This window comes from Cucurbita moschata, unplaced genomic scaffold (genome assembly GCF_002738365.1).
Source record: "Cucurbita moschata cultivar Rifu unplaced genomic scaffold, Cmos_1.0 Cmo_Scf00021, whole genome shotgun sequence".
NCBI lineage: Eukaryota > Viridiplantae > Streptophyta > Magnoliopsida > Cucurbitales > Cucurbitaceae > Cucurbita > Cucurbita moschata.
The window spans coordinates 3,856,375-3,881,707 of NW_019268537.1; the positions used below are offsets into that span (position 1 = coordinate 3,856,375).

General features: G+C 36.5%; 6 protein-coding genes across 9 annotated transcripts; 4 read left to right on the forward strand and 2 right to left on the reverse strand.

Annotated features, from left to right (window-relative positions):
- The first annotated feature begins 1,594 nt into the window (after window positions 1–1,594).
- Window positions 1,595–4,264, forward strand: LOC111458275. Of its 3 annotated transcripts, XM_023100811.1 has the most exons (7): window positions 1,595–1,752; window positions 1,851–1,923; window positions 2,016–2,190; window positions 2,902–3,064; window positions 3,160–3,229; window positions 3,306–3,516; window positions 3,606–4,264. In XM_023100811.1, the coding sequence occupies exons 3-7, from the start codon at window positions 2,108–2,110 to the stop codon at window positions 3,811–3,813; spliced, it is 735 nt and encodes a 244-aa protein (XP_022956579.1). In that variant the 5' UTR covers window positions 1,595–1,752; window positions 1,851–1,923; window positions 2,016–2,107; the 3' UTR covers window positions 3,814–4,264. The 3 variants fall into 3 exon arrangements, with proteins under 3 accessions (XP_022956579.1, XP_022956580.1, XP_022956581.1); XM_023100813.1 differs by lacking the exon at window positions 1,595–1,752 and having other exon boundaries at window positions 1,836–1,923; XM_023100812.1 differs by lacking the exon at window positions 1,595–1,752 and having other exon boundaries at window positions 1,828–2,190.
- Window positions 4,265–4,595: 331 nt separating this feature from the next.
- Window positions 4,596–5,836, reverse strand: LOC111458276 (small heat shock protein, chloroplastic-like). The gene is made up of 2 exons (XM_023100814.1): window positions 5,353–5,836; window positions 4,596–5,258 (listed from the first exon to the last, which is right to left on the reverse strand). The coding sequence occupies exons 1-2, from the start codon at window positions 5,570–5,572 to the stop codon at window positions 4,768–4,770; spliced, it is 711 nt and encodes a 236-aa protein (XP_022956582.1). The 5' UTR covers window positions 5,573–5,836; the 3' UTR covers window positions 4,596–4,767.
- A 3,699-nt stretch (window positions 5,837–9,535) lies between these two features.
- Window positions 9,536–11,163, forward strand: LOC111458272 (vinorine synthase-like). The gene is made up of 2 exons (XM_023100809.1): window positions 9,536–10,382; window positions 10,465–11,163. The coding sequence occupies exons 1-2, from the start codon at window positions 9,615–9,617 to the stop codon at window positions 11,008–11,010; spliced, it is 1,314 nt and encodes a 437-aa protein (XP_022956577.1). The 5' UTR covers window positions 9,536–9,614; the 3' UTR covers window positions 11,011–11,163.
- A 1,114-nt stretch (window positions 11,164–12,277) lies between these two features.
- On the forward strand, window positions 12,278–16,045 carry LOC111458544 (signal recognition particle subunit SRP72-like). Its single transcript, XM_023101284.1, has 6 exons — window positions 12,278–12,459; window positions 12,563–12,693; window positions 13,638–13,990; window positions 14,217–14,313; window positions 14,401–14,682; window positions 14,869–16,045. Exons 1-6 carry the CDS (start codon window positions 12,321–12,323, stop codon window positions 15,874–15,876), a joined length of 2,010 nt encoding a protein of 669 aa, XP_022957052.1. The 5' UTR covers window positions 12,278–12,320; the 3' UTR covers window positions 15,877–16,045.
- A 902-nt stretch (window positions 16,046–16,947) lies between these two features.
- LOC111458458 (F-box protein SKIP14-like) lies at window positions 16,948–20,494 on the forward strand. Of its 2 annotated transcripts, XM_023101148.1 has the most exons (3): window positions 16,948–18,806; window positions 18,879–19,171; window positions 19,260–20,494. In XM_023101148.1, exons 1-3 carry the CDS (start codon window positions 17,615–17,617, stop codon window positions 19,758–19,760), a joined length of 1,986 nt encoding a protein of 661 aa, XP_022956916.1. In that variant the 5' UTR covers window positions 16,948–17,614; the 3' UTR covers window positions 19,761–20,494. The 2 variants fall into 2 exon arrangements, with proteins under 2 accessions (XP_022956916.1, XP_022956915.1); XM_023101147.1 differs by having other exon boundaries at window positions 16,948–19,171.
- A 113-nt stretch (window positions 20,495–20,607) lies between these two features.
- On the reverse strand, window positions 20,608–22,811 carry LOC111458459 (mitotic spindle checkpoint protein MAD2). Its single transcript, XM_023101149.1, has 7 exons — window positions 22,513–22,811; window positions 22,372–22,387; window positions 22,140–22,270; window positions 21,919–22,039; window positions 21,735–21,838; window positions 21,073–21,194; window positions 20,608–20,991 (listed from the first exon to the last, which is right to left on the reverse strand). Exons 1-7 carry the CDS (start codon window positions 22,583–22,585, stop codon window positions 20,935–20,937), a joined length of 624 nt encoding a protein of 207 aa, XP_022956917.1. The 5' UTR covers window positions 22,586–22,811; the 3' UTR covers window positions 20,608–20,934.
- Between the last annotated feature and the right edge of the window lie 2,522 nt (window positions 22,812–25,333).

Genomic DNA, 25,333 nt, shown 5'->3' on the forward strand with positions numbered 1-25,333 from the left:
GGACTTAACTTCATAACCACATGCCCAATTCCTTTCGAAACCCCAACTTTCAAGACTCAACTTGACCCTTCAACAAGCCTATCTTTGAACTCTTGTTTATTTGGTGTCTCTATCTTGCTTATGCCTTGACTTGTCTTCAATGTCAACTGTGTGTGGTGTGTTAGGTGATGCACCGTTCTCTTCGGTCGCATCATGGCACTCGTCTAGGCTTTCTCTTCGGTCGCATCATGGCACTCGTCTAGGCTTTCGTGTGGCTGGATGGGTGCCACTTTAGGGTCGCCACTTCTCTTAGAGTAATGTAAGGGTCACAAACTACTCTCTTCACAATTAGCAGCATCTTGGCTGACATATCATCCGTTGTCTAGCTCTGATAGCATCATTTATAATACTTCAATACTAATAGATTTTTAGCTCGTTTAGCACTATACGAAAAATATCTAAAAATTTTGAACTTTTAAAAAGAGATTAAAAAAAAACACAGTTTTCTTTCAATTTGGATGAGAATATTTACAACTAAGGTAAATTTAAGAAGTTAGTATTTAGAAGGTAGGTAAATTATTTCGGTCCGTACACTCGTGGTAAAAAAAATTAATTCATTAATGTTGTTTTTGAAAGGTTTTGGATACGTAGCTTTAACGATCGGGTCAATATATTAATGATAAAATTGAGTGGAAATCGTAAATAAAATCTTAAAAGTAAAAACAAGGGCCCACGAAAAAAAATATATTATATGACACTAATATAGATGCTGCATTATCATAAATATTTAATTTATAAAAGATATTTATTAAAAAAATTATAAAACGCATTTATAATAGAAAATTATAAATTTTTAGAGACCAAAAAGTTGAATTTACAAAAAAAAAAGAAAAATTATAAATGTTGATTAAACTTATTTTAGTGTAAAATTTTATTCTAATAAAATAAATATTGAATTAATAAAAATTTATTGTATTTTCTTTAAAAAAAATTCGATAATACACTTAAACTTTTAAAAAAATATATTTAAAATCCCTTAAATTTTTTAAAAAAAATTTAAAAAAAATATATCAATACTGTTGGATGATGAAAGTCTCACGGCTAATTTAGGAATAATCCTGAGTTTATAAACAAAAAAAAAAAGACTGGTGCGAGATCGGGAGCCAAAAGTAAAGCCATGAAAACTTATGTTCAAAAAATGCTGTGGAGAGGCGTGTTCGTCTAACAAATATCCTTAAAATTTTTAAAACTTAAAAAATAACTATTTAAAAAAAATAAGAATATATATATATATATTTTGTTTGTTAAGTTTAAAAGTATTATTGGAACTTTTAAAATATTAAAAAATACAAAATAGGATGCTAGTTTAAACTAATTTATTTATAAAATTTGTGTAATTTTTTTAATCAATATTATAGAAAATTTTGAATGAGGGCGTCAAGTTAACGAAATTGAAAATTTATAATCTACGTTGATACCATAACAAATTTCGGGGTCAAAATTAAATTATTTAAAAAAAAAAAAATAATTTTGATTGAAAACTTGCTAATGGGCCTTGGTCCAAAGCAACCTTGAGAGCCTCTAAATGAAACGGCCTCGGGCTGAAGAAGGGAGGTGACCTAATCGTCCGGATCCTTACATTTTTCTGCCAATCTCTGTCTAAGCTCCGATGAACGAACATGGAGGAACCCATCGGAGAGAGACAGAAATGCCGATATCAGAATTCGTGAGGGACAGACGATGGGCGGAATGAAGCGGCGCGATCAAAGTTGGGTAAGAAGCACGCAGCATTAAATTTGCAGCAATCAATAGGGTTTAATGCTTATCTTGATTGTTAACATGCTTAGTTATTGGGTTTTGGGTATTCTAAGGAAGGAAGGAAGGTCTGACTTGGAAACAATGCAATCCCCGACTAAGAAACAATGGATAAACACTAAACACAAGGTATCCTTTTCTTGTCTTAAAGTGTCGAAGGTTTGAAGTTTGAAATCAAAGCAAGGTTTTACCCACATCTCCTTCTTTCCCTCATTTTTTAGATGTCTGGACACGGCCTTTCCACAAATATATCTCTTCTTTTCTCAACATCATCTGGCTGCTGCTCTGTTCTGTCAAGTTGGAAGGAGAAAGAATGTGGCAACAACAGCCCAAAAGGAACTCGTTTAAAGAATCTGTCAAGGCTGTTGAAGCTGATATACGACGTGCAAATGCCTTGTAAGATCTTCTACTGGGGGTTCTATTCTCTGCATATCATTCCTATTTTCAATCCCGTGAGTAAATATGTTCAAATCCACTGTTAGTAGATATTGTGTTCTTTAGACTTTCCCTTTAGAGCTTTCGGGAGAAGTTTTCATATCCTTATAAAGAATGAATTTCACAATCCCACGTCAGGCTAACAGATATTGTCTTCTCTAAACTTTTCTTTTTGGACTTCCTCGTTAAGGAGAGATTTCCACACTTTTCTTTCTTACCTTCTTCAGCTGATGTGAGATCCCCCAATTTAAATAAAAATTGGACCAATTCTCAATTTGTGTGTGTCATCCTTACACAGGGGTCGTGCTTCGTTCCTCTCTGTTACAAATGGTATCAGGGTCGGTGCCAATGAAGATGTTAGGCCTCTAATGAGGTAGGTTGTGAGATCCCATAGGAAAGGGGAAAGAAACATTTCTTATAAGGGTGTAAAAAAACTCTCCCTAACAGATACGTGTTAAGTGTTAAAACTTTAAGGGGAAGCCCAAAAAAAAAGATCCCACAAGGACAATATTGTGGACTTAGGCTGAGGCTGGTACACATCTAGAATCAGTAAGCTTGCCACACACACCCTACTTTATGTTCCAGAACCCAAAAGATCTTCATGGTTCTTAACTTCTGATACCCGAGGCCTGTTGTTCCACTACTTGAATTACGACTTCTCTGCATTTGTAGGGCAGCTATGTTCTCGAGAGATTACGGTGGATTTTGCATTCAAATGAGATTGCAATACAGCCCATTTGCTCTCTTTTTTCTTCATTGGATTGAATGGATGGATTTCAGTTGCACAGATCCTCTTCCAAGTTTCTTGGGCCTTTTCCACATACTCTTGTACAAGGTGCTTCCCTCAACTCTTGCAGCATATTCACAACCTGAATTCTAAAGCTACTCAATGAAATCTAAAGCCCTCTCAATGTTTACTCAAGTATGCAGGTGTACGTCGATGGACACCAACCGTTGGCATCGCCACGAGAAAGAAAAGCCACCCTCAAGGAGTTCTATGGTCTGCACTTCCCTCCTAACTTTTACTTTTTCCAGAGACAGACAGATCAAATTCATTAACAATGAAACCATGGCAGCTGTGATATACCCTTCACTTAGGCAACTTCGAAGTGGGCACCTCAAGTCAAAAGAAGAGACTTCTTCTAGGAAGAGAACAGAAGATCAGAAGGGGCTATCTAATGACGATCTTCAGAGGGATGAGGAGTGTGGGATATGCATGGAAAACTGCAGAGATGTTGTGTTGCCAAATTGTGGCCATTCGATGTGCCTCAGCTGCTTTCAGGACTGGTACTAACAATTTTTCTTCCTTCTCAGCCTCAAACTTTCTTATTATCAGCTAACAACAGGAGTTCTGTCTGTTGTAATCTTGTCTGCAGGAGTCTGAGGTCGCGTTCCTGTCCCTTCTGCCGTAACTGTCTAAATAGGTTGAGCGCCAGGGACCTGTGGGTTCTTACAAGCGACACCGACATTGTCGACTCGGAAACTCTTACCAAGGAAAATCTAATACATTTCTACCTTTATATCGAAAGCCTGCCACTGTTTCAACCAGATGTGAGTATTTTAATACCAGATTACATGTTGTGATCCATAAGAAGAAAGAAGCATGATCCAATGTGTTGGCCTTCAATTGGCAATACAATTTATGCTGCAAACTTGATTCTCTGCTACTGTCATCTGTTCAAATTCAAGAGATTGCAAGTAGAAAAACAGCATTGCTTTGTACGATTCCTCGAGCACTATCATTTGAACAATGTAATAAACTTCAACTTTCTACTAAATAACTAAACACAATACAGATGGGGCAGTTTCAATCAAAGTAGTTTAAGAAAAAAGCTTTTAGGTGTCGCAGTGGAACAGTTGATATCAGTGATGGCCGGTCTTGCGCTCGGACAATCTCAGGACACTGAGACATCCTTAGGAGTGCTTGTTCTACAGAATCCTGATGCATTCTGATTCAATTATGGAATTGGATATCTGTGATCTCAAGCATATAATTAACAGACTAATTCAATGAGAAAAGATCAATTCCTTACAAGTTATCTGTCCAAACAGAAACTTGGGTCTCATTATATTGTTGTGAAATGGTGAAAGTTGCCTTCTTTAGGACGTCCATTGAGGGTCTTGTTCATGCATGAGTATTGGCTCTACTACTTAACTAGGCCACAGATAGAGATTAAAGATTCATTAAAAACTCTTACATGGCTTTTCATGCCGAGCTTGATCCTCTGGCAAGCAAGAACACTACTTCTGGAATGAAGTTCCAGCTACTGATATTCAATTCAGACAAGAACAGAAGAAACCATCTGCCTTCTCCACCAGATTGATATCAATTTTTTTTTCGTCTTCCTTTCCAATGTTCAACATTCTGATGAACCAATTCTCTCAAAATTAAAGCGGTTTGTTATTCCACAAAAAATCCCAAACGCTGTAACCAAGCTTTGTTGAATAGATTACAAAAGCCACGAAGAAATTGCAAGAACTTCAACTTCATGGCTGTTTACATAACTACAACTACTCTTGAGGACTACTCCGGACTCTTCACTGAACATTGATATCTACAATTTTACTCGTTACAACAGCCTTCGGTATTGTTATGTACAAAACCCCATCTTTTACCTCTGCTTTGATCTGCTCAAATTGAACATTCTCAGGCAATGCAATTCTGCTACTGTATCTTCCATAGCTCTTAGCAGACCAATCTCCTTCTTCTTCTTCTTCTTCTCCTCCCACCTTCCCATTTTCTGAACTGGTCTTCTTCACCTTCTCAGCCTTCACAACCAGCATTTTCTCCTCCACCCACACCTTCACATCATCCTTCGTCATACCTGGCATGTCGAACCTCATCTTGTACTCATTTTCCCCTTCCTTAATCTCCCATGGAGTTCTTCCCCTGCTGTACCCCGCTCCATCGCTCGAAAATGGCGGTGACGGCCATGCCCCGGAGTAAGCAAATGGATCATCCATAATCCTCTCCATTGTTTCCATCATTTGCTGCACTGTTCTCGCCGTCGGAAATCGATCCCAAAGCCCTAGAAAAACAAACACGAGCGATTAACAAAATTCAACGAAAAGAAGAGGAATGGAAAACATTCCAACAACTAGCAGCAAGGTCGGATTAATTACCAACAGGAGCAACAGGAGCGACTCGTTTCTTTGGTGGCTGAGTCGTTCGTTGTTCCTTCCTAGAAATTTTCTGCAGATGATCGAGATTATCTCTGCCATCCCCCGCCATAGCTTTAATGCAACTTCTACGAGCAAATCCTTTAAGCTTCTTCGGATCATTAGAGACTCTCCCAGGCGTGAAGGAGACGAATCGAGTCAGATTCGACACAGCTTGAGCCATTTAAGCGAAACCTCTGGATTATGAACGAATCTGTGGCTGTAGAGATAATTTGCAGCTTCGGAACGAGTTGGATCGAGTAATAGGAATGAAGATTTCGTAGAATGCTTCGAGTGAAGAGAAATCCGCCATGAACGTGCTATAAAAGGAGTTAGGAGGAGTCTCTGGAGACGGAAGAAAGAACTGGAACCTCTCTTCTTCCTTCTAGATTCTCCTGGACCTTCCCTTCATTCTAGATTGCTCCATAAATCTGAGCCGTGGGAGTTACTTGTTTTTTTGCTTAATAAAATATTTTTTTGAAATTAGCATTTCTCTATTAACAAAAAAAAAAAAAAATCTTAAATTTTTTAAAATTTTAATAATATCCTTGAATCTTATTAATTTTGGAGGGAAATTAATATTTTTGTTTAAAAATACGATTTAGCTTAAAAAAATTCAAAAAATGCCCTTCCATTTTAAAACAATTACATTAAAATACCCTATAATTTTTTTTTTAAGAATTTTAAAAATACTTTTAAATTAAAAAAAACCGAAAAAAAACACAATCCCCACTATTAGTTCCGGCTCTCCAATCTCATTGGTTAATGATGCACGTAAGTATGATGGTATTGGGTGATGCATCTCTTTTATGTGGATCATTATTTTCAGTAACTCTTATAGTGATTACATTTCAAAACTCTATAAGAATTTTCGGTAAAAACAATCATTTATTAAATGCATTATTTTTCTTTGATAAGATCCAATACATGAACGAAGAGAACAATATTTTAAGAAACACTTATTTTTTTTCTTATAATAATTATTATAAGTCTTAACTGATTCAACAATTAGATTATTGAAGTTATCGTATTATTAGTCTAGGGTTTATCTTTTTAAGCATAGGTAGATTAGTACCACGTTAAAAAATGCTCATAAAACTAGTTCATTCCATCCAAAGATTTTTTTTTTTTTACCAAATTAATTATTACCTAAAACGAGATATATAAATACCATTCATATTCTAGTTATTTATATCCCTAAAACTTTCCGTGTAATTATCTTTTAATCTTTAAAATAATACTCTTGTTCATTAAAATCGATTCATATTTTTCGATCGGATTTTTTGTTTTTTTGTCATAATTCATATTTCCCGTTCATTTTGCATAATTCATGGTCATATTTACAACTTATGACAATTACTTGACAAATGAGGTATTTTTCTATGAGATTCGGGAGAATAAAAACACCATTTATAAGAGTGTGTAATCGTCTCTCTAGCAGACGCGTTTTAAAAACTTTGACGAAAAACTCGAAAGAAAAAATCTAAATAAGATAATATCTGCCAGTGGTAAGCGTGAGTGTTACATTTTCGGTCCACATTTGATCGAACACGAAACTGAGAATTAATTTGTTTTATTTTATTTTTTAAAATTATATTACTTTTTTCGCAATTTTTTAGGGTAAATTTTCACCTTTTAAACACATACTTTAATTATAGGTCAAATTTAAAAAATAAAATTAAGATTTTTAAATTTTTAAATTTTGCCTTTGTTTTTCTAAATATTTTTTTATAGATAACAAAACACCTAAGCTTACAAAACTAAAAAAAATAAAAATAAAAATAAATATTATAACACTAATTTATTTTTATTTTAAATTAAAAATTATATTAATTAAAATTAGTTTCTGAAGCTAATATGTCTTCTTATTTAAGAAAGATGGATCGGGTTATGCTTCATTTTCGTTAAGTCAACTCCTAACAATAAGGTTAATTAATTAATTAAAATGCTAACCTCGCATTATTCTTAATTAGTATTATTATTAATTATAGTCTTTGGGAAGGAAAATGACATTGTACTAAAAAAAACATTCACATTTTATAATTAAGGTCAAATGGATTATCTGTCAGTAAAAATATAATAAATATTGTTGGGATTTTGAATTGGAAATGTCTCCCCCTACCACAAACTTATATAAATACATACTCAATTACAGCTAATAATAAATTAAATCATTTAATTAACTCATAAAAAAAATTAAAAGGATTGACAATGTTCTAATTCATATGTTCCACTCTCAATATTTTTTTTTCTAAGTATTAAACATTTTCAATAATGGGTGTGATTTTGCTCCCGTTGACCTATATTCGTCTATTTTTCAATTCGATTTATGATTGAATTCATATTTTCTTTTATTATATGGTTTATTTACGAGATTTTGAGGAATTTTACGATAATAAGGGCTAATTTTCCGAGGTATTTGAGTCAAGCTTGTAGCTAAAGTGTAATTATGAGATATTAAAATATTGAATTGATGTAGTAATACGTTGAGGCTCGGTAGAAAACATGTCAAATTGTTATTTGGATGAGCTCATTTAAGCATTGTTTACGGGATAATCTGATCAATCTAGACTACCCAACTCAAACCTTTTTTTTGGGGTTGGGTCGATATTTTTTTGGTCGAATCAACCCGATTAAAAATAGAGATACAACTCAACTCAACCCTAACATATTTAAAAATAAATAAAAAAAATATTTAACATATGTAACCGAATGATAAATTATGACTTGTAAATGTTTAATATTTTAAGTGTACGTGACTTTAGTTATTAATGTAACTTGTATTATAGATAAATAAAAAAATTTAAAATAATAAAACAAAAACAACTTGACAATCGAGGGCATAACACAATTCTTCTTGGAGGAGGGTTGATTTGCCACGGTGACTGATCCTGCCATGATGTACTCCTACCTACAACATCGACAACCGAAGTCGAGCATACATACAACGATCCTCGCGCATGAATAGTCGGGAGGAAAGAAAGGGTGGTAGATGATAATAAAAAAAGGTGCCCCATCTGCACAGGCAGAATAGGGTTATGTAGTGGGTTATGTAGAGTTGTGTACTCTATTCGGATGACTCAAATCATCAACCGAACCAACTCGAAATTTGGGATTGGTCTGAAAGATTTTTTTCAATCTCAACCCGTGTACATTTATAAATATATGTAATTTAATTTTTTTAAAAAAAGAAGGAAAAGGAAAATAGTTGTGAAAAGACTCTAAACACTCCGTGATCACGTTTAAAGCCCTAAAAAGTCCACTCCAATAAATAATTAATAAACTTTATTTCTTACTACAAGTTGCAATATTTATTTTTATTAATACTCTTCTTATTGAAGATACGGTGCGAAGATTGCAATAAAATAAAAATCACATACCAATTTGACATTTTCAAACTAAAATCCGTCTTTTCTATTTTTTTATATTTATTTATATTACAAATTTGTTATTATTATTATTTTTTTTTATATGCTCATATTTGAATACTACACCGTAAAAATTAATTAATTAATTTACACTTAAACGTACAAGTTATTAAAATTTGACTTTCTAACTACAATTTTCTTGTTGAGACCAACATCCATTATTTTAAAAAATTTTGTGGATAATAGTTAAAATATCATTATAAAAATTATTATATATATATATATATATATTATTAGTATTATTAATTTAGTCAACATCAAAATGTGGATATTAAAAAATAATAATGGAATTTAATATATTAAAATGAAAGTGATTCGTGAGGGTAACGAAATTAAAATTTCTTAAAATGGAATTTTTAATTAGACTTTGGTGGCAATCATTTTACAAAAATGTTGGTGAGTGGGAAAACAAAACGCCATATGTACACTCATTCAATGAACAAATAAACAAAACAAAACAAAATTAAATATATAATATAACGTAATAACCAATTTTAAAAATTTTAAATTATTTCTCAAATTAAAGGCTTTATTATTACGTAATAATATGTCACTTAATTTAATTTAATTAAATATAGTCCAACAAAAAAAAATTAATTTTAAATAAAGCTAAGGTAAAAAGATTTATGTATTGGCATTGTATTAGTATGATGACGTGTCATCTCCCCCATTTGACTTTGACTCAGTTCCATGCACTCGCTGTCCATAAATTGGGATCCAAAGCAGAGCTTCATCTTCCACCGCTTCCCCTGTTTTTCTCTTCTCAATTCGGAGTTTCAGTCGATAGGAGAAATAGCCATGGCCGTCGATATCGAAGTTGTTTCAAAAGAAACGGTCAAACCCTCTTCCCCAACGCCGGACCACCACCGCCGTTACGGTTTATCCTTTCTCGACCAAGTCACCGTCGATGTCTACAACCCAATGATCTATTTCTACTCCGCTGGCTCTGCCACCGCCGCCGAAATCTCCAACCATCTAAAAGAATCCCTCTCCACCGTGTTGTCCCATTACTACCCACTCGCTGGCAGAGTCAACTACGACGAGTTGTTTATCGACTGTAATGATGCTGGCGTCCCATTCATCGAAACCAGAGTCAACTGCCGACTCTCCGATGTAATGAACACGGCGTTTCCTACTGAACTAAACAAACTCCTTCCGTTCGAATTGGATGCTCTTGATGATGTTTCAATGGGGGTTCAGTTGAATGTGTTTGAATGCGGCGGCGTCGCTGTCGGGATTTGTATTTCTCATAAGATCAGCGATGCTCTGTCGTTTTTTATTGTCGTTAATGGGTGGGCGGCGGTTTGCCGGGGGGAAAAAGAGGCGCTGGAAACTCATTTATCAGCATCGGAGCTGTTTCCGCCGAATAAAACACCGATTTACAACACGAGGACAAGTATTTTCAGACAAAGAGTGGCGAAACGGTACCAAATTGATGCAGCGAGTATCGAAACCATTCGAGCTCAATATGCAGAGTACTTCGCCATGGAAAACCAGAGGCGACCTTCAAGGGTTGAGGCTTTGTCCGCCTTCCTCTACGGCCGTTTTATCGCCGCCATTAAAGGCGTAAGCTTTTAAAGTCCCTTTCAAATTCCAATCGTGAAACGAAAAGGGTCTAATTATATGCTCTGTTTTCTTATTATTACAGGCTTCTAACAGCAATCCGGCGAACGGAAGCTCGGAATCGGAGAAGAAGATATTCTTAGTCTGCCACGCCGTGAACATCCGATCAAGACTGGACCCACCAGTGCCGGATTACGCATTCGGAAACTATTACAGAGCCACATTCGCAGTTCCGTCGGAGACCATTTTAAACGACGATTACTGTTACGATTTAGTGAAACTGGCGAGAGATGAAATCGCCAAAATCGACAAATCGTATTTGGAAAGGCTTCAAGAAAGCAGTAAGTTCCTTGAGGCGATGAAGAAGGCGGCGGCGCAATTCTCCACCGGCGAGCTGATTTCCTGCTCGTTCACTAGCCTGTGCCGGATGCCGATTTACGACGCTGACTTCGGATGGGGAAAACCGGCCTGGATCAGCTCGCCGGCGTTGATCTTCAAGAACCTGTTTGTGTTGATGGATAAGAAAGACGGCGATGGAGTTGACGTTTATGTTCATCTCAAGCCGGAGAACATGGAGATTCTTGAATCCGATGAGAAGTTCCTCAAGTATGCCAAATTGCCTTCTAATTAATAATTTCAATGAAATTATTATTATAATAATCATTATTATTATTACAATAAATGTGGTGTAAAAGAATTTGAAACTCGAACCTGAAGGGTAAGAGAAGAATGTTCGTTTTAATTGTGAGAATTTCCATTAATTTAATGAATTTTATTTCTTTTATTAATATTTAGAAGATGAACGGATTATACTAAACTGTGTTAATTGTAACATATATATAAATATTTGGCATTAAATTATCGTTGCATGAACGTGTGATCATATCATCATAAAGAAATTAATATATTTAATGATGTGGATAATGTTTAAGTAACCTGTGTTTCAATAGGTTGATAAAATAATAATTAAGATCTCATTTAATAATTTTATAATTATTTTAAATCAATAAAAAAAATCTTTTTTTTTTCTTATTTGATTAAAAAATTATATATTGAGATACAAAATATAAAATTTACAATTATAAGAATTTCCGAAAAATAAACCGAAAACTCAATCAAGTTGGACAACTCAAATATATGTTCGAGTTCGATAAAAAAAATTGATTTGAATTGGGTTGAATCTTTGAAAATTCAAGTCGGTGCATGAATTATCGTTTTTGACCTATTGGTTGGGTTGAATCTAACCCATTGTTTGGATCACCAATTTAATCAACATGTAATTTTAGAGTTAATTTAAAAGATTTTTCTAATCGAGTCGTATGTAACTCTTAAGATGACTAAATCAATTGATTTTTTATTTTTTTTAATATAAGTCGAATATTTTTAAACAATATTATTGAACTTTTTAGAACGATCTGAAACATACTCTTAAACTTGTTAATACTTTAATAAAATATTATTTAATTGGAAGGGTAATAAAAAATACTTTGGAAATGAAAATCTCTAAAAGCTAAACAAAAACCTTTAAAAAATTTTAAATATTTAAAAATATTGATAAATATTGATAAACAATTTTCGATAATAATTTTTTTTTTTATAAAAGTAAATGATGGTCAATAATTTGAAAGTTTACGATACTTTTAAACAAATTACAAAATTTATGAGTATTTTTATTAATTCGTCTAATTATTTTTATTTCAATCTATTTATTTACCGGAGTGTCGTTGGCTAAGCCCCGCTGTCGCCTTCCTTAATCCAGTTCAGTGACAGATCGGCCCAAGATATTTTGGGCTTGAAAGACGGGCCTTGAGATCGGAAGTTTGGGCCTATACGGGCCTCTAGGCCCATTTTGAATGCTGTATGCAAAGCGTCAGATCGGTACCAAAAACCTCAGTTATCTGTCTTCGAGAAAATCAGAGATTTCTCTTTGCTGGGAAGAAAATGGCTCCGAAATCCAAAGACAAGCCGAAGCCATCTCCGTCCTCTCAGCCGCCTCCACCGATTGAAGATCAATTCACTTCTCTGAACAGACATATCCAGCGATCTGAATTCTCACAAGCCGTCAAAGTCGCAGATCAAAGTTAGTTTTTCTTTTTTAATCGAACATTTTATTCCATTTCCCTTTACTTGCCAAATTCTCCCGTTTTTTCCTTCATGTAACTCGCATTTGTTGTATCTCATAGTTTTGTCAATTGCTCCTGGCGACGAAGACGCCCTTCGATGCAAAATCGTAGCCTTGATCAAGGATGATAGAATTGATGATACTCTTTCAGCGATTCAATCTTCTCGGACCATTGACTTTAGCTTCTTCAAGGTAGAAAGGATTTTAAGATTTCTGTTCTCTTTTTGTTCCTTGCTTATTTAAAATGGACGAATTGAACATTTTAGGGAAATTGGACGAATCGAGCTTAAAGGGAAATTATTGTTTTATTTTAGGGTTTGATCCTCAGAGGGGTAAGTCTTTGATGCAACTGAAAACAATAGTCAAAAGAAAATGAAATTAATAACTAATTGAACAAATGCAACAATGTATTAATCAATTAAAATGCAAGAAGGATGCATAAATTTTGTGGGCTTTATTTCTTTATACGCTCTTGTATTCTTTCATTTATGAGAAAAATAAAAATCACCCAGTCCACTAAAGGGAGTAACTAGAGCGTAGAGAAGGAGTTTTCAATCCCGCAAAACTCCTTCTTAATGTTGTTGGAAGTGTTAAGTATTCAGATGAAATTAATTTGAAATTACGCGTCACTCATAGATGAGTTAACCAGTGAAGATATATCTTGAGTACATAAGATTAAGATCTTCATTCAACATTGTCTTCTTATTTACTCTAGATGGGCTCAACATTATGGATTGATTAGCTTGCAGCTCTTGAAATTCAGCAAAGAATAATGTGTAAGCATAAAACTGATTAGATTTCTCATGATTCCTCTAGTAGACTACATTGCAGTTGTTGGTTTGATGTGAATTTCAAACGAACTCACCAGTAAATGGAGTATGAAACTTATATCTTTTGTTCAACGACTGTTTCTTTTCGTATATATGTGTTTGCCCTGGTTTCTTTTCCTTGCCACAGTAAAGGTGTTTCCGCTATCAAATTCTATAAACCCCTCAATTACTCTTTAACGACACTTGATCGATTCTTTTTATCTTCTTTCTCGAGATTCATGCGGTAATATAATTGTGCCCGGCCACTACCAACTAACTCATTTTGTGCTGTTTATATTTCCTTTTACAAATCTTTTTCAAAAACAGGCATACTGCCTATACAGGCAAAATAAGTTAGATGAAGCTTTGGGTTCCTTGAGAGACCAAGAGAGAAACTCAGCCACGATGCTGTTGGAATCCCAGATCTTGTATCGTTTAGGAAAAATGGATGCTTGTGTGGACACTTATCAGAAGCTCGCAAAATCAAAGATTGATTCTTTAGAAATAAATTATGTTGCAGCTTTAACTGCAGCTGGGCGGGCCTCTGAAGTACAAGGAGCCATGGAGGCTCTTAGGGTGAAAGCTACCAGTAGCTTTGAGTTGGCATACAATACTGCATGTTCCTTAGTTGACGTGAACAAGTATACGGATGCAGAACAGTTGTTACTGTCAGCTCGAAGGTAATATGTTTACACACACATATAAGTTCATAAAAATAGTAGTCTCTAGATTTTGGTGCTCAATGAATAGCATCAATTACAAACGTGTAACATTGTCCCTTATTATTAAAAAAAATTAAGTGGTTGGTCCGTATCTCTGTTTTACTTGAAATTCTCCATTTATCCTTAGGATCAGTTTTCCTTAAAACTAACGTTTAAGTGATTCTACTTTGTATGCTTTTGTCAGAATTGGCCAGGAAACGCTCATGGAAGAGAATTTGCCTGACGAAGATATTGAGATTGAGCTAGCCCCAATAGCTGTCCAACTTGCATACTTGCAGCAGGTATCTTCATTGAAAAATGAATGTTTTTACTTTTCTTTAAGAACTTGAGGTATTCAGTCATGTAATCCCAATTTATCCATTATTCAGCTTCTTGGTCACACATCAGAAGCCTCTGATGCTTACAGAGACATCATTAATCGAGATTTGGCAGATGAATCTTCGCTTGCAGTGGCAGTGAACAATCTTATAGCATTGAAAGGTCCAAAAGATATTTCCGATGGCCTTAGAAAACTTGATAAGCTAAAAGATAAAGATGCACCAAACTTCCGGCTTGCTCGTGGGCTTGAACCAAAGATTTCTCAAAAGCAAAGGGAGACAATATATGCAAATCGTCTCCTCCTCCTTCTCCATGCTAATAAAATGGATCAGGTCATTTTACATCCTGCATTATCTTTTGAACTCTACATTTCTGCAATTCTATGCATCCATAAAAATTTAAAATGAAATATTCATTGGGAGGAATAGAAATCTCCTTGTAGCAGCATATTGATTATTCAATAGTGCGAAAATTTTGTGGCTTGCATCTGCTTGAAAGACCACTTTTATGTGTTCCAGGCTCGAGAAATGGTTGCAACGCTGGCTGATATGTTTCCAAACAGTGTGACCCCTCTACTTCTTCAAGCGGCTGTATTAGTCAGAGAGAATAAAGCTGGGAAAGCTGAAGAAATTTTGGGTCAGTTTGCTGAAAATTTCCCAGACAAGTCCAAGTTGGTTCTACTAGCGAGAGCGCAGATTGCTGCTGCTGCGGGCCATCCTCATATTGCATTTGAGTCCCTTTCTAAGATACAGGATATTCAGCACATGCCTGCCACCGTTGCTACACTTGTGTCTCTCAAAGAACGTGCTGGAGATGTTGATGGAGCCATTGCCGTGCTGGACTCTGCGGTCAAATGGTGGTCAAATGCCATGACTGAAGACAACAAGCTTGATGTTGTATTGCAGGAAGCAGCTTCATTCAAGTTGAGGCATGGCCGCGAAGAAGATGCGGCCAAGTTATACGAAGAGCTAGTTAAGACCCATGGAAGTATAGAAGCATTGGCTGGATTGGTCAAGACGGTTGCTCGTGTGGATATTAAGAAGGCAGAAACTTATGAGAAGCAGTTGAAGCCATTGCCAGGCTTGAAGACGGTTGATGTGGAGAATCTGGAGAAGACTTCCGGAGCAAAACATGTTGAAAGTGCTGCCGATCTTGGAGCTTCTGATGCATACATGGTGGATAAAAGCAAGGCCAAATCAAAGAAAAAGAGGAAGAGAAAGCCAAGATATCCCAAAGGATTCGATCCTGCAAATCCAGGGCCCCCCCCTGATCCAGAAAGGTGGCTTCCCAGGAGAGAGAGATCAAGCTATAGACCCAAGCGAAAAGACAAGAGAGCTGCCCAGGTGAGAGGTTCCCAAGGTGCAGTGGCTAGAGAAAAACACGACTCTGGTGTCTCTGGAGGCAGTTCCAACAATGCAGACTCGAAATCCAACCAAGCAACGAGTTCGAAAGCGACCAACCAAAACACAGGCTCCAATCAATCCAGGTCTTCATCGAAGTCCTCGAAAAAGAAGTCTAGGAATTAAAACTAAGAGAAACCCTGGTTCAAGTTTTGGCATTTCTTTATCCCTTTGTTGGAGAATCTGGACCATTCTAAAGATGCTCAACGCATCATCAACCTCGGTTTTCTTTGAATTAAACGGATTTTATTATTCACAGTGCGAATTCAACATTGAGAGAGACCATTTCAATTCTTGTTCTATAGGCTTTTGAGTTACAAATAGTATTCTCACAGGGTGTTGCTTTGCTCGAATATGGAGACAGACGAAATTTCCAAGGAAGTTTCAGGTTGAATTACTTGAAAAGAGGAAACTTGGATGCTTCTCCGTGCAACGCAAGAAAGGAAAGAAGGTTTGACTTGACTCCCAAGTTGCATTACATTACATTACATTACAATACACTTTGTGGCTTGTTTTTCCAAGATAGCTTAAGCTTTACTAAATCATAATTTTTGTTTGTATATATAATAATTGTAGACAAAACAGATGAGAAAATGGGCCCTCCTTCCCATGGTGGATTTTCCATGGAAACAATTCAGCAAATGCCATTCAAACTATACCAATCTTATCCTCTTAAGTTATCCCAACACAATCTCTTCTAAGCTCTCTCTATATTTTTTAAAATTACTATCTTTTCTTACTGTATTTATGTAATATGGAACCTTAATATAGAATTTAAAAAAAAAAATTAGAAAACCCACTATTGACAATGGCTCAATTATTAACCACAATAATAATAAATATAATTTTAATTTTTTTTTTTAATAATTAATTTATTGTCCAATTTAGGCGAGTGGGAAAGACAAACTAGGGAGAAGCGCGTGGTTAGATGGCAGTTGGAATTTGAAACTGAATCTAAATTAGAAGGGATGGCCCACAATTCCTTGAAAGCAATAAGAGCCGTCAGATGAAAATCCAACGGTGGGGAAGAAACAAAGTAGTAAAATTAGAGAACAGGCGGAGGCGGATATGGAGGAGGAGGCGCCAATTAGGGCACCGTCTCCCGCCAGATTTAGGGTGCTCTCAAACAGAATCCCCTCCTCTACTACCGACACGTGTCCTTCTTACCGCTTTTTACTTGTATTTAAACTTCCTTTTCTCCGTCTTTTCTCCTTCTCCGTCTCACAATCCCCTCTGCACTCTCTCTCTCTCTAAAACCTCGAATCTACATCTTCTCTCTGGTAGAATTCTCCCTTGCGACAGCCGAATCTATTTGCAGTATTCCAATTCAGTAAGCTACGTTTGTGGGGCATTCGATTCCCCCAAATTCTTCCTTTCGTCATTGCATTTCTTTCTCTCTAACTTAGGGTTTCCTCGTTTTTGTCTGGTAATTTCCTATCTCCGCTTTTCGGATTCCATTGTGTTCTTATCGTTGCTCCTTCGTTTTCCTTTGCAACCGTGTTTTCGTCTTGTTGATCTGAAGAAAAAAAAGAGGATAAATTATCGTCGTCTCTGATTGTTCTTTCTGGGTATATTTGGTGCTGGTGCGGGTGCTTCCTTATTGTTTCCCTTTTGTTGTTCACTCACCTGTGCTTCAATCTGGGTTTACCTTCTCATCGAGAAACTCCGTGAAATTTTGGTTTGCTGTGTTTTTGTTTGCTATCCGAAATTGAGAGTTCTTTTTCGATTCTTTTATGTGGGATCTCTTCTTCTAGTTCGTTTTCTTTCTCTCTCTTTTGTCATTTTCTTCCTTTTGTTCTCTTCTACCTTCTTTCCCTTGGCGCCTGAAGACAATAGAAAAATCTTGGGTTAGGGTCTACCTGTAATGGCCTTGAATTTTTCACATCGACCGATCTTTCCCGCACATCTTTCGGAGGACAATTTAGTTTCTTCGATGAGCGTTTCAAGTGGTTTTGTCGTCGATGGTGTTCCCGAGAGGAATTCTGACGTTTATGGGACGTCCTGGTTGATTACCCGGGAGCTTGTGGATTGCCTTGATTTTTTAGAGGACACCTGCAAAGGGGGTGGGTCGCGAGATTGTGTCCCGGCGGATATTCTGGATCTCTTGCCTTCAGATCCATTTGGTATGGATATAAGTACCACTTTTACAGCAATCACAGGCTGGCTCGGCGATCTGAACGTGGACTATGGTGGTGGATATGGAGGAGATGAGAGAGTCCCAGTTGATGGGAGTAATCGGCTTTTTGCTGAATTGAACTACCTTTGGAACAATGCTTTTAGGTTCCAGGCGTCTCCCCTTGGAAACGAAGGAATTCTTCATAGTTCGAGTGAGCTGAGGGCATTCGGTGCGTGGTCAGATGAGAGAGAAGCAGGTGGTGTATCCTGTCATTCTGAGCCTAAGTCATCATATGGCCAAGATACAATTCAGATTCTTGGTACTGAACCTGAAATTTCTGGGGATGGATTCGGTGTGTGGTCTGATGGGATAAAAGCAGTTGGTTTATCCTGCCTTACTGATCCTCAATCACCATATGTTGTGGATACAACAATTCACACTCTTGGTATTGAACCTGAAATTTCTGGAGGCGGATTCAGTGCGTGGTCTGATGGAAGAAAAGGAGGTAGTTTATCCTTCCATACTGATCCTCAATCATCATATGTTGTGGATACAATTCAAACTCTTGGCATTGAGCCTGAAATTTCTGGAGGGGGATTCGGTGCATGGTCTGATGGAAGAAAAGCAGGTTGTTTATCCTTCCATACTGATCCTCAATCATCATATGTTGTGGATACAATTCAGACTTTTGGTACTGAACCTGAAATTTCTGGAGGGGGATTCTGTGTGTGGTCTGATGGGATAAAAGCAGGTGGTTTATCCTGCCAGACTGATCCTCAGTTATCATATATAGTGGATACAATTCAGACTCTTTGTATTGAACCTGAAATTGCTAAGGGAATATTCGTTGCATGGCCTGATGGGAGAAAAGCCGGTGGTCTATCCTGCCATCCTTATCTGGAATCACCATCATATGTTGTGGATACAAGTCAGCCTCTTGGTATTGAACTTGAAACTTCTGGGGTGCAATCTGTAGTTCTTCATGAGGGAAGTCATGTCTCTATTGATGCTGGTGGGTCTCCTCATGCAGCTTTAAATTTTGTGCTTGGTTATCTGGGCACGCGGGAACTTCTTATTGTTGAATCAGTTTGCAAGTCCCTGCGGTCAACTGCAGAAGGAGACCCTTTCTTTTGGAGAAACATTAACATATGTGGAAAGCTGGATGTGAAGATTACAGACGATGTTCTCTTAAAGCTGACTAGCAAGGCTCAAGGTGGTTTGGAAAGTTTGAGCCTCGTGAACTGCGTAATGATAAGTGATGATGGTCTCAACCAGGTTCTTCTCAATAATCCTAAGGTCACAAAGGTATTAAATATAGTTTTGCACCAGTTATGTGTTCTTAATATCGATTTAAGATACTCAATTAGTTTCTAATTTTACTTCTTTTCTCCAGTTATGTGTTCCAGGATGCACAAGACTCACCATTGGAGGCATTGTTAATAATTTGAAGGCCTTCAAGTCAAAAGGTAGTCCGGGAATAAAACATTTAAGTATAGCTGGAATGTATGGAGTAACAGAAGCTCATTTTAAGGAGCTGGAGAAGCTGTTATTAGGTACTGACAACTTGACCCAACTAAATACTCACGAGCCTCGATTTTATCGAGGTGGAACTCATCTTCCTTCATGCAATGATGGGCGTGCCATTGACATAGAAAGATGCCCAAAATGCACGAACATGAGGATCGTTTATGACTGCCCGGTGGTTGGCTGTAAGGGAATAAAGGAAGGTGACACCAACCCTGATGCCAACACTCAGAAATGCAGGGGATGCACCCTTTGCATAGCTCGGTGCGACTGGTGTGGACGTTGCATTGATGAGACAGTACATGAGGAGACATTTTCTCTGGACTTGCGTTGCATTGACTGTGGGAAGGAGATATTGAAATGTGAATAAGAGGGTGGGAGAACTGGGTTCTTCCATCCTCGATGAAGAGACTTGCAGCTTCTTGATTCTTGGTTAAGTATTATTATCTGCATATAAGTCACTTTTTTCAGATTGGTTCTTACGAGAAATCCAGAGCAGCCAATGATCGGAGAATTGACTGGCATTGTCAAATCCAAATGTTGAATTTTGTAGACTTTTTGAACGACTCCGAAGAAAAAAGGAAAAAAAGAGAAAAGCTGTGAAAGTATCCGACATAGTGTGATGAATGGGTGCGCTATGGTTCTGGAAATAACTTCCGATTATTGTATTGGTGTACGAGTCTTACGTATTATAATCATATGTTGATGAATAATGCTTTTAGGAACTGGTTTCGTTGTTGGGTCTCCATTTTTTTTTTCTTCCTCTAGCTACTGGAAGAGCTTGCATGGCGCAGACTGTGTACGCAACTCAAGGTACCTTTTTGTGGACTTGCATTCATTACGTCCTGTTTCTGGCCATTGTTGTGGTTGGTGAGTATGTCAGTAGTACTATATAGTCTTTGATATTTGCGTCAGGTATACAGTTCACGTTATGAGCTGCACCATGCACTGTGTGCTTTGTTTGTTCCTTCTAGGTAAGTCTTGTTGCTGTTACAACTTAGACGTCGTATTTTTGTGCACTTGGGGATCCTAACGTCATGTTGTTGGGAAGTTTCAATAATGAAATAAATGAAGATTCTTATAAAGTTCCGATTTTATCTGTCCTGTTTGGTGTTTCAATTTCCATCAGTTACAATTTCTTAAACGTTTAATTGTAATTCCTTCAGTTTATTTGGAATTGTGATTTGAACCTCTTACTGTGAGAATATGTCTGTCTGAACTATGACTTGGTCCACCCTTGTTCTTAAGATAAAACCTTTGTCCGTACAAACATGGTCAGGTCATATGGTCTTCAAAAGTTCCCCCAACTACACACAACAAACAAACAAACCCAAAACCATTCACAGGTGGAATTCTAAATGAACCCATCCTCTACCCTATATTCACCACTCACTCCCACAAAACATTGTTCCTACATTACACATTACATTACAGTACAACACCAAATGTGAATAAAAGATTCACAAAATGCCACCTTGAAAGCGATCGGGTTGGAGGGATCCCAGAACACCCAACAACAAATTCCAGGAAAGCGAGTTTGTTTTTTACTCGTCGTCGCAGTCATCGTTCTTGTAAGAAACAAGAGTGTCCACTTTGTGAATCTGCAATAACACCATTTAAAAGTTAATTAACTTACCAAATAAGTTTTGATATTCCTCCACGGAGTCCCCCCATTCCCTCACCTTTGTATCAAATGAATGCAGCTTCACCATCTGTGGATTAGCAATCAGCTTAGGGTCACTCTCGATCCAAGTAAATGGAACTGCAAGATCTTTATCTGTGTATGCTAACACATCAAATACACCTGACACAACAAAAACATCAAGAGCGCCTTGATTGAGCATCATGGATCAATATCGTCCAAAAAGCAAAAGAGCTCAAACATCTCGATTATCTTTTTAAAACACTCACGAATCATTATAATAAGCTAATGATTCCTTTTTAGAATGCAAACAAGGGGAATGATTAGAACATAGACCCCATAAGAAAGTGACACATGCCCAACCATTCAAGCTATGTTCTAGTTGGCTAGTATTGATTTCATGATGATATGTTAAATTATATGGCACATCGTGGTAATTTTGCCAACACATAAAGGGTTCATCATCTAGGCTGATGATATGTTAAATTATATGGCACATCGTGGTAATTTTGCCAACACAAAGGGTTCATCATCTAGGCTGAACATGGGAGTGACACATACTTGAAGCATCGCTTGCAAGGTTCTGCATAATGACTTCAGGACATCCCATGGATTCAGAATCCGACTTAACAATATCACATTATGTTACACCAATCCCAAAATCAATAAATGATAGATTATGATAATTTTGGCAACACTTACAGGGTTCATCTAGGCAGGGCAAGTAAGTGATGCTTGAAGCAATCTGTCTCATAATTGCTTGGATCTCCCTCATTATTTCTTTATCACTCTTTTCCCTCGACACACTGCAACAATGTTTATCTAATCAAACACCAAATCCAGAAGTCTATGCAAGGGAAGAGAAGGTTTTCCATGAATTTCTTACCCTTGCTCCACCACCTCTCCATCAGTTTCAATTCTGAAATTCCACCTCTCAAGAACCTCATTGTTGGCTTTGCTCATTATAACCAGCACAACCCTTTGTAACTTCCCAGCTTCCAGCCATTCTAAAACCAATTTCACGATTCAAAAACTTCTCAATAAATACACTTCTCAGGAAAGTAAATAAAAGCATACAAATCTTTCATTTAGAGAAGGGGAACTTACCAGAAAGCTGAGCAGTGAGATTAGAAATGAAGGTCTTAACACCTTCATCTTGAGTAAGCAACATTGGAAGTCCATATTTCTTCACCCTTGCAAAACTTTCTTCAGGATAAAGTCCGCGATTGTACAAGATGCTACACATTTACAATCGACATCGTTTGTAAGTAAGAGAATGCAAATTCACATGATCACAAAACAAAAATAAGAACAGAGAAAGCGCATCCAGTATTCATACCTATTAGCAGCATACCCTAAATGATGAATTTCAGGGCAACGAAAAAGAACTAATCAGCCAAGGATATTCATCGATAATCGCCAGAAGTAAACAGAAAATTGCGATAAATAGGGTTTCAGAAGGCACTAAAGCATAACATACCGAAGAACTCGCTGACAATCGCCGCAGAACCGCGAAGAGTGATGATGTCTTTGGACGCTGTTTTCGAAGCCATTCCACCAAATCTTCTTCAAATCTCTTCTGAAACAATAAGAATTGTTCCTGAATTTCTTCGATTCTAAGACGAGGAGCGGATTTAGGGCTTGTAATCGATACAGTGGTAACCAAATTGGAAACTGAAATCGATCGAGTGATCAAATTGACAAAGAGAAAAACGAGTGGATCTGAGAAAATTTGAGAACTCCGAATCGCAGGACGAGACTAAAAGATGAAGGGTTCCGTCTCCTAGAGTACCTCGAGTGGAAAGGCAACGGCTAATTCCCTGTTTGGATCCATCCAAAAATCAACGGTAACATTTTTAAATTTTTGCCGTTGTCTATTTTTTGATATTAGCGTTACCTCCGTTAACGCCTTTAACGGTACGAATTTGGGCCGGGAACATCTTCCTATATTCCCAAATTGCCCTCCTGAAATTTCTAAAAATTATATTGATATTATATCACTATTAAATATATTAAATTAAAAATTCTATTTAAAGTTCAAATCAGTTTAAAAATAGAGATTTTTTTCCTTTTAAATTATTTATTACTATTTATTCTAAATTCATGTTCTAATTTTAACAAAAAAAATAAAAAATAAAAAAACAAAAACAAAAAAATAAAAATAAAAAAACTAAATTTTTAATAAAAAAATAAAAAATTTCCCAAAATTTTTATTAATGACCAAAATAGTCCACGTGGATAAAGCATCTTGAATCAATAATTTAGTCAATGTGCTCTTCCATCATGGTCGTACTTGTCAGCTCATCTTCTTCCAAGACACCTTGTACCTCTACATCATTTTCGACTTTTTCTTAAACCAACAATCCTTAGACATGTGGCCGTATTTCTACACTTGTAGCAAATGCCTCCAAATCTCTTCCTTTGATAACTCTCGTTATTGTTTTTTTGATCTCTCTAAGGTTGTGCAATTCCTTGGTAACTTTTTTCTTTGTTTGCAGCACTTTTGTATCCATTTGCTTAGCCATGAGTTCTTTGCTGACTAACAAATTTTTAAAACTCAGGAAGTGATGGTTGAGCGGACCATCTTTGTACATTAATAACAAAATTTTTATATTTTGGTCGCAATTCGTAAATGATGACCCTCTTCATTCGAGCTTCTCTAATGATGGACTTTCAATCTAGTTCAGTAATCTCTCGACAGATCGACTTGACTTTATAGAAGTATAGAGTAATCGTCATGTCGCGTTGTGAGACTAATAATAGCTTGTTCTCCAAAATTGTAACCTTGTATCGTTTTTATTTGAGAAAAACGTCACAAACGTATCCTAGCTATGCTTCTTTTGGTGTCTTGTCATCTCAAATGTGCTTTGACGTCTTTTCTTCACATATGGTCTTCAAGGCAAACATTGAAGACTATTGTCATACTCTTCTAACGGTAATTTCACTTCCGTCAACAACCTCCCAAAGATCTAGTCCTTTTAGGCAGAACATCATATATATTGCCCACATGTTACATTTGTTGTTATTAAGTTTCTTGATTCCTCCGACGACTGGGAGATCACACATCATATTGGTAATACCTGAGTAATATCAAACAACCTAGTTTTCAACACAAAAGTTGCAGAATCACGAACTACTCACAACACGAAGAAACTCACTAATAATCACAAAAAAAATCGCTTATGATATGCGAGATCAAGTAGACCCGCAACCACAAAACATTTAAGAGTTTCAAGTGATCCAACAATTTATCACAACCTCGCTCGAATATCATATTGTTTGAACCAACTCTTTTGTGGAAACACTCACATTCTTTGTTAAAATCAATCAAAAGAGATTATAAGACAATATATAAAATCCCACTATACTAGCACTATTCATCTAATGGGCTCATGCAATTATGGGTTTGACCTTATTGGGCCAGTGATGATCTTTTAACATGTCACTCCTCGTAAAACCCAAATAATTTCTTACCCAATGATTTATACTTCATTAATCAGTCGGAACTCGGTTAGAACCCTTGATCAAGTTCAGCTAAGTTCGGTCGCCTATAATACTAGAATCAATAGGTAAAAATGGGGCTAAACGATTTGTCAAAGCTTTGAGATGTAAAAATACATTGGTAGGAGAGCGTTCCGCCTTAGAGGAAAGTACCCACATGAACACGTGGTAGACGAAAAAATATATTTAATTCGTAATTAATTTTTCTAATTCACGAACGCTATGAAATTCACACCTATGTATTGATGGTGAACGACTTATTTATCTTTCTCAAGGGCTTACTCATTAAAATAGTAACAAAAGACGCAAAAATTGACCAACTTTAAACAATAATAATAATAATAATTGCAATAAAGGTTTGTAAAAGGAAGTCTTTTGAAAAAAAAAAAAAAAACACCATGATACCAAAAGCATTAGGAACAGTATGACGTGGAATAAGGTAGGTGGTGTGAGTGTGAAACAGCTGGGTGACATGGCCGTAGTATGACAGTGAAGTGGTGGGAATGTGGCTGTGGATTATTGAGATGGCTGCCACGTCAAAAGTGGAATTGAAATTAAAAAAAAATTAAAAAAAAAAGGAGAAAAGATTCCCTATGAGACCTTTTTTTTTTAAGGATAGTGGGGAACGAAGATTCTGGATTGTTATGGTCATTTTCATGGCCAATGCCAAACAAAAATCTGCGCGAGTGAGACGCTTTCCCAAAGCAAATTGTTAGGAAGGCTGTGTTAAGGGCAGGCGTGGCTTGTGGCTTGTCGCTTGTCGCTTGTCGCCTGTCGCCTGTTGCCTGTCGCCGTGGTGG